General features: G+C 40.7%; 1 protein-coding gene across 2 annotated transcripts; it reads right to left on the bottom strand.

Moving 5' to 3' along the window:
• Positions 1–211: 211 nt before the first annotated feature.
• pfkla (phosphofructokinase, liver a) lies at positions 212–7,980 on the bottom strand. Of its 2 annotated transcripts, XM_077727857.1 has the most exons (22): positions 7,684–7,972; positions 7,013–7,086; positions 6,855–6,932; positions 5,602–5,791; positions 5,364–5,529; positions 4,989–5,033; positions 4,794–4,902; positions 4,369–4,464; positions 4,203–4,295; positions 3,986–4,111; positions 3,859–3,923; positions 3,666–3,729; positions 3,116–3,262; positions 2,963–3,033; positions 2,808–2,895; positions 2,354–2,506; positions 2,105–2,269; positions 1,976–2,037; positions 1,624–1,735; positions 1,194–1,293; positions 677–782; positions 212–586 (listed from the first exon to the last, which is right to left on the bottom strand). In XM_077727857.1, exons 1-22 carry the CDS (start codon positions 7,766–7,768, stop codon positions 439–441), a joined length of 2,343 nt encoding a protein of 780 aa, XP_077583983.1. In that variant the 5' UTR covers positions 7,769–7,972; the 3' UTR covers positions 212–438. The 2 variants fall into 2 exon arrangements, with proteins under 2 accessions (XP_077583983.1, XP_077583982.1); XM_077727856.1 differs by having other exon boundaries at positions 2,105–2,506; positions 7,684–7,980.
• Between the last annotated feature and the right edge of the window lie 381 nt (positions 7,981–8,361).

Raw genomic sequence — 8,361 nt, forward strand, 5'->3', positions numbered from 1 at the left:
TCACTAACACAAAAAAATAATGATAATGATGGATTGTGTAGTAATACAAAGTAGTTTGTATACTCACACAAGCAAAACTTGACTTCAGACTACTATCAGAATAAAAAGTACACTTTTCAGTACAATGTAAGAAACTGCAATTTTTAAGGCAGGTAAACTCTTTACACACTCAAAAATATTCAGAAGGAAAATCAATAAGACTTTAAAATTGATTTTTTTTTTAAATGTGACCCTAGAAAATGTTTTTAGCCATAGTGGTAAAAACTAAAATACCTGGTTTTGTATCGAATGCTCCATTTAAATAGTAGCAGTGAGTACAAAGCCCATTCTGTAAGAAATGTCATGGAAGTATATAGACGTATATAGATATATGTATGTATGTATTTATATAAATACATATATATACACACATAAAATAAAGGCGCACCAGGGAAGCACCTAGAAGCCCGAGTCGATGCTTAGCGAGCGAAGGGTGACATGTTCGATCTCTCCTGGGACGTATTCACAGAAGCTGGTCTGATACTTGGCCAACATTTTCTGCATGGGTCGCAGGTTGAACCACCACTGGGCTTGAGGCATGCGGTGCCTAAGGTACAGATGACAAACGGGAAATGGCACTTCAAATTGACTGCTCCCATTAATACAAAAGGAAATTAATTCATTTGTGGTTCCTCACTCAAAGTCGGTGACATCCTTGAGTTGGGTGACGGGGCTGAAGGAGACCACCTTCCTCTGGAGACCCAGCACGCACGCAGAGTCGGCCGAGTTGGCAAACACGCGACCTGAGGGTGACGCACCCTTGCTTATTAACAGTGGCTGCCATTGATGGCGATAGAAGTATTTTGTGGTGGCAAGTCATGTGTTAAATGTATTTATTCAGGTCTCGGGTGGAAAACTTATCTTCACAAAGGTTACAGTTAATATTTATATTTTTATTTTGAACTATTATTGTAGAACATATTAACTATCCATTATAAAAATAAGACTGGAAAAGTTATTTTCAATTTTAAAAAAAAGGAAAAAAATAAATATTCTGTCTACTTTCATTGTGGCCTACATACATTTTATTTACATTTCCTTAGAATAGAAAAACATGAAGTCGATGCACATAATTTGCCAGTGGGGGAAACAGAGTATGAAATCTGAGGTGACACCACAGGTTTGATTTTGAGCCGTTTCGCAATTTTTCCTACCTTGTCGGTAGTTTTCCATCAGCTTCTCATTTATCCACTGGATGGCCTTCACTCCCAGTTTGGTTCCATAATTTCTATCAAATGGAGATGGTGCCCCTCCCTGGTAAGATGAGGTGGAAGCATTTGTTAAGTTTGTTTTTTGTCATTATATTTTTTAAAAAGCATCATACAAGGCTATAGATGTGGCAGAAGACTTCTGTGGCACAACAATCCATTTGTAAAGAGACTGATTTTCCCCAATAAAATACTCTGACCTTGCTCAATTTGCGACAGATGTATAAACAGTTTGGTTAATAAAACAGTTGTTCCTATAATCAGTCTCTTTATTTTTCTTTTCTGGCATTTAGCCTTGGATATGTGATATCAATGTTCTTCTGGGAGATTGAAACAAAAAAAACAGAAAAACACACACACACATGTTGGCCAGTACCTGTTGGAGATGTCCCAGCACATTAACCCGACAGTCAAAAATTCCCTTGCCTTCTGCAGAATACAGTTTGTGCAGGAAATCTGTAGTGTAGTGCTCATGGCATTTCTCATTCCTGTTGAGCAGAATAGTTTGGATTAGTTTACATGTTTCAACATCGTGGACGTCCAATCCTATTGAACTGGGAGGCTGACTGCAATCGAATCCAAATAGAGTGGATGCGTATGGCTTTCAATGGCTCTGATTAAGCTGAATAATTAATTGCATGTACTAACTATACATCGAAAAGAATGATATAAAAGAAGTCAGCCAGACATGTTTATTTTTCTATTGAATCCCGCTGACTCTGTCTGACCTGAGCACAAGCCCACGCTGGATGTCCTTCTTCATTTTCTCCGTGAGATGTTCCACATTCGTCTATAAAGAGGCAACGTGATGACAAGTCAAACCCGGGAAGAAAAAAAAAACAAAGCACGGTGGCAACCTTCAGGTCGTGGATGTTGAAGGGGTCCTCAAAGATGTAGGCCGCGTCGGCGCCCACGGCAATTCCGGTGCTGGTCGCTAGGTAACCGCAGAAGCCCCCCATTGTTTCCACGACAAAAACACGTCGCTTTGTCCCTGTAGCAGACTGCTTTATCTTGTCACAGCCCTGAAAGGAAGATTTGCAAGCAGGAGGTGTTGAGAGGAGATAACAAAAAACAGGTTTGTTTGAACATCGGGCATGCTCGCTTACCTCCATGGCGGCGTTGACGGCCGTGTCGGCGCCCAGACTGAAGTCGGTTCCGGGGACGTTGTTGCTGATGGTGGCGGGAATCACGCACATGGGGATGCAGAGCTCGTCGTAGTGACCTCGGGCTTCAAAGAGTTCCAGTACGCCTCTGTAGGCCTTTTTTTTGGGGGGGGGGGGGGTAAAGGGCAATAGCAATAGGGCCTTAAACTTGACCTTTGCAGAACTTTGTATTTTGATAGGAAATACAAGCAGGTTGGAGTAGAGTTCAGAATGAGTTTAACTGACAAAAAGAGGCTCTCTAAACCGTGAAAATTGTCTTAATGCTATCTGAAGCCACGTGAATGATAATATGTGCTTCTGAATGGCTCATCCAGACAAAGATATCGGTTCCTGGATGATAATAGTTTGAGATCCCTGGACTCTAAGTAAAAGACCGTCTCAATGTGGTTCAACTTACCTCAAATCCTCCAATGACAAGCAGAGCTGAGATGTTGAACTTGCTAATATTTTCCACAATCTTCTCCATGTGTTTACTGGGAAGGGTTCTAAAAAAAAGGGGGTTTTGAAACATGTCATCGATTTTCTATGAGCCTGAAATAATCTAAATTTCACCTCTTTGTACCCAACAGTGAGCCGCCTTGTCCAGTCCATCCCGCCACGTTGTGCCACTCCATCTCAAAGAGCTACCGAGCAAAAAGAGACCAATTTTCACTGTGATGAAGCTCACTGGTCGGGAATCTAAGACGGCAGTGTGAAGGAACTCACGTCACCGTTGGCAAAGCCCTGGAAGCCGTTGTGCACGGCGTAGATTTTATGGCCATTTGCGATGGCTAATCGAACGGCTGACCTCACGACCGCGTTCATGCCTGCTGCTGGGGCGCCCACATTCAGGATGGCCAAGGAATATTTGCTCTAACAGAAGAGGATTACATCATTTACACACATGTAGGGTTTAAAATGCATTTTGATACATACAGTCAAAGTTAGCGCTCATTATTAATCATTTCCTCCGGTGTTCAACTTCTATCAATGTCAAATAAAGTTGTTTAAATGGATTATTCTGCTCCAATGTTTGCCAACCACTGAACCAACTGCTTAGAAGTCATAGATAGCAATATTCCAAAGTGCTGTTGTTTTTATTTATTTTAATTTTTTTTAAGTCAAGCTGAAAGCACTCACTTTCTATATGTATATATATTTTTAATCATAAATGGTTAGTATCAGAATGAGCTGTGTATTGTTCCAATAAATGCCATTTAGGATTCCAGCTCATGAATTACCTGTTATTTTGTGTCAATTAGAGTCAAGGACGTACCTTAGACTGGGCAGGCTTCTGGAAGGAGAGAAGCTTATAAATATTCAAGTTGTTCTCGAAACTCCTGTAAAGATATTTTTCATAAAATTACTAATTAGATACAAACTTCTCAATTCCACACTCAATGTCAATGCCAGGAAAATAGTTCATCCCTTCACTGCCTCCCTCCCTGTTAAAAAGGGTTACCACTTACCCCCCGCGGAGTTTGACGGCATCTTCGAACCTCTTCTCATTCATAGCTGTCTGGACTAACTTTGTCTACAAAATAGAGAGAGTGTTACATTCCAGCGACACCCACTGGCGGTAGAAGATGGGCTCACCATTTCCACGCACTCCATGAGAGGCAGACGGACAGCCTGGTTGCCCGACAGGCCGATGACGCAGGCGGGAGTGTCGGGAGACGCCTCCATCAGGGCGATGACTGCCTCCACGCCGAGCTTGCTGCTCTGGGAAGTTTTAAAGTGACAGGGCCTGTTTCGGTCAACTGTGGTATATTGTGGTATATTTGTGTTGGTTTTTATGCAGTAAAACGCTCACAAGAATCCTGTCAAAGGCTGAGGGAGTTCCTCCTCGCTGGACGTGTCCGAGGACGGTGACTCGGGTGTCGTAGCCCAACCGCTTAATCACCAGCTTTGGAGAAATATGAACAAGTCCATCATTTTATGTTTGCGGGTTCTACCAAGAATGACATTTTCTATCTTACATCTTTGAGGTAAGTAGAGGAGATGGGATTTCCATGCATGTCAATGGCACCTTCGGCAACTATTATAATGTTCAGTCTGGACCCTTTGATACGACTCTGAAAGCATACACAGACATTATATTCAAAGACAGTTTTAGCAGATTGTCATAAAAAAACACAACAAATATTGATAGCCAAAAACAAACAAGCATTGCAAATGCCTTATTTATAATATTTATATAGTGAGCTTTGACTGATGAATGCAGAAATGAGAGACCAATTTGATCTTTTTAAGGAAGACAATGGTGCTAAAGGCCTATGGAAATAGTTGTTGATTCATTTCATGATGGATTAGTTGTTAATTAATTGATTATTTTTAACGGCCCAAATTGATTCAAGTACTATTATTTTTCGCATCCCTACAATGAAACATCTGGAATTCTTACCGCCTCGAGACGGTCACACATCCGATCCTCCCAATCGTCCTTGGGAGGAGCCTCAGGAATGAAAAGCCAATCAGCACCAGATGCTAGTGCAGACACCAAAGCGAGATACCTGAATTAAAAAAAAACATGATAAAATGTCTATCTATTAGAATTAAAGCGGCTTTAGGGATGACAAAAAAACAAAAAAAAACTTACCCACAGTGACGCCCCATGACCTCCAAAACAAACGTGCGCTGGTGGCTGTCAAGAGAACAAACAAATCAACTGTTGGATTCTTTTCAGGACTTCATTCCTTCTGAGTAATGTTGAGATTTTAAAAGGTGAGAGATGCATGGATAGTTCGAGTCCGAGCATGTTCTTGCAGGCTCAAACAAACTTATTTGGACGCCGGTGTTCTCTTTATACACATCAGCCCGAGGTAGTAAATAAGTTGGTAGTAAAGGTTTGTCACTAACCGTAGTAGACATCCAATTTATTTGGCAGTAATTATTTTCTCCCAATTCAAATGAACCACCATAAATGAAAGCAAATGTATGGAAGTTCCCATAGATGTATTGCTTTTTTTTTCACCTTTGTGCAGTAGTCATGATAGCATCAATGATCTCCATGATGCGGTGCAATGCAGAATCCGCTCCGATAGTCATGTCAGTGCCGCAGAAGTCATTGTCTATAGATCCCACCAAACCCACAATGTTTAGATGGCTGTGCTGGTTTGCCAGTTCTTCAGTGATCTTCCCTGAATATGAAAAAACAACAACAAAATCAAATAAATCATTCAAAGTGATGGAAATGGTGGTCTCAAATTCACCGCTCTGGACGAGCTCCTCCAGCAAATTGCTCCATTCGCTGCGAAAGATATTGGCTCCGGTGAGGCTACCGTCGCCCCCGCACACGCACAGGTTGGTGATGCCCCGTTTGACCAGGTTGGAGGCAGCCGCCAGTCTCCCCTGGCGGGTCATGAAAGTCTTGCAACGTGCGCTGCCGATTATCGTCCCACCCTGTGACGGACAAGTCAGAATTTATTAACATTGACAGACAATCAAAAAATTATAGCGAGAAGGGTTGAAAAGGTTACCAAGGTGCTACTTGCTGTTAGTTTTTATATACTAAATACATGCCATTTTTAAGTACAAATTTGAGTACTGTATTTTCCACACTATAATGCGCACCTTCAACGCATGGCATATCTTAAAATATGTTATATATATATATATATATATATATAAAGGTGCATCGATATATTAAGACACAGTATTAGTAGTGGTGGTGGTAGTAGTAGTAGGGGATTGTGTTAAACATCCACTAGATGAAGGTTTAGATTATAGATCCAATAATAGATGGAGCTGTACAAGTAGTAGTAGTAGGGGATTGTGTTATACATCCACTAAATGGAGCTGTAGGTAGTACTAGTAATAGTAGTTGTGGTTAGGGGTTGGGTTATACATCCACTAGATGGAGCTGTAGTAGTAGTAATTGTAGTAGTGTTTAGGAGTGGTGTGATACATGTCATACAATGAATAACCAATATTGATCTATATATATATATATCAATCACCGGATTAAAAAGCATCCTGTTGCCTTTCGATAAAATGGAAGACTTTCAGTTGCGCCTCAAAGTGCGGAAAATACGGTAAGTCCCAACTACTGTAATGAAAAACAACACTGAAAGATGTTTCCTTTACATGCACATGCCTTTCAAGTGCACCATAAGGTCTTCCAAATGGAAAGTAGGAACTTCTGTCACTGCTGAACTACTTTCTGGTTTCTATTTGTAATGACACGCTATGTGAGGACAGCTAAAACAAATGCAGCAGGCCCCCTTACCAGATTAGAACCTGCACTAGACAGTCAGGAAGATTGATGAAAAATACAAGCCCTATTATAAGAAGAGAGACAGAGAACTTGAGAACATGTTATAAGTTGCATTGAAGAAGGGCAGGATGTTCCTATTGGTATTAAATTGAAGTAAAAACATGGGAATTGAAATGTGGATGGTTTTTGCTTGAGTTAAGATCGTCGGACATTGGCCACCTATACGACTAATGACACCGTTCAACCTACCAGCTGGATAATATTGGTCACACTATGCCAGTGTGCCAGTTTAATGTTATCTCCTCCATCTACTAGCCCTTGGTAGCCCTGCAAGATAACAAAACATGCATCACATGATAAGAAACAGCAATGCATATTCCTTTTTCTTTCATTTAATGTTATTTTACCTCATGTATCAGGTAGACTTTGGCACCAACGTAGATGCCCATTCTGGTGACAGCTCGCACAGCAGCATTCATCCCTGGAGATGCAAGATACGAGAGCTTCATTTAAAATGAGTGAACACATTTTAGATGTGACATGCTATTGTAAAAACAAAATAAACAACTATCTATTAAACAAACAAAAAAGATTTTTAAAAAACTGAAATTAATCGTGATTTGACGATATGGCCCTTCCTCTGCCCAGATCGCCCATCCCTATTATACTGTGCATAATCACGGACTTCCGCTTCCTTAACTGCATTAGATGTCGCTGTATCAACTTGGAGTTATGATTTCATAACGCCATATCGGCCAAAGGTTAGCATCTAAGAAGGTTGAAGCAGATTTGCTTAGATCTGTCGTTTTAACCTGTTTAACCTCGTTGTACTCAATAAAACGGTCACTTTTACTACAGTCTTTGAACGTCTCATTAATAGTTGTGCACCGTTTCTTAACAATAATAATGATGTCAATAATGGACAAAACGATTGTTATAACACAGTATAAGTGGTATTAAAAGGATTTGCATACAATAGCTGCGTTAGCAAGAGCTAACTTCACTTGTTTTCGGCAAGCGATGTCAAAAAAATCTTCATTTTAAAAAGATATGACACTTTTGATGGGTTGGGAATCACCTTGTGCGTCTCCACCGCTGGTGAGCACTGCTAATGCTCGGCCTGCCCCGGTCATCTTTAACTTTTCCAGATCCATGGACGACATGTTTGTTTTTTATCTCGGCTGAAACAAAAATTTGGAGGGGACGTTCGTTATAAACACCAAGTGTCCTTTAGAGGGGTTTCTTCTCTTTCCTTGAGGTGGGCGTGGTTTAGCCCTATTTAAACCAGTGGTCGACGTGTTTCTGTAGTTGGACTTCTTGACTCCGCCTGTCCGAAGGTGAATGATTGTCGTTCTGGCTACCCGAGCAGCCCGGGTAAGCGTGCTTTACAGTTATTGGATTAGGTTGGAACGTAGATACCGCCCATCCGCGACACGCTAAACATCAACACAACGAGAAAATGTGTGGGGGGTGTGCGTGCGTGCACGTATATCTATATAAGTATATGTACATGTATGTGTATGCATATGCATAAGTACACTTACATGCATATGTATGTATATGCATATGCATATGCACAAGTACACTTACATGCATATGCACATGTATGTGTATGCATGTGCATGAGTACATGTACATGCATATGCAGAGTTAAGCAGTACTGTTACAACAGAATATCTACTTCAGTATTAGGTACATTACAGTGAGTATGCAATAATTTAGTATTTAAAAAGAAAAAAATGGCACATTAAAAAAG

The sequence above is a fragment of the Stigmatopora nigra genome, chromosome 11 (assembly GCF_051989575.1).
Source record: "Stigmatopora nigra isolate UIUO_SnigA chromosome 11, RoL_Snig_1.1, whole genome shotgun sequence".
NCBI classification, from domain to species: Eukaryota; Metazoa; Chordata; class Actinopteri; order Syngnathiformes; family Syngnathidae; genus Stigmatopora; species Stigmatopora nigra.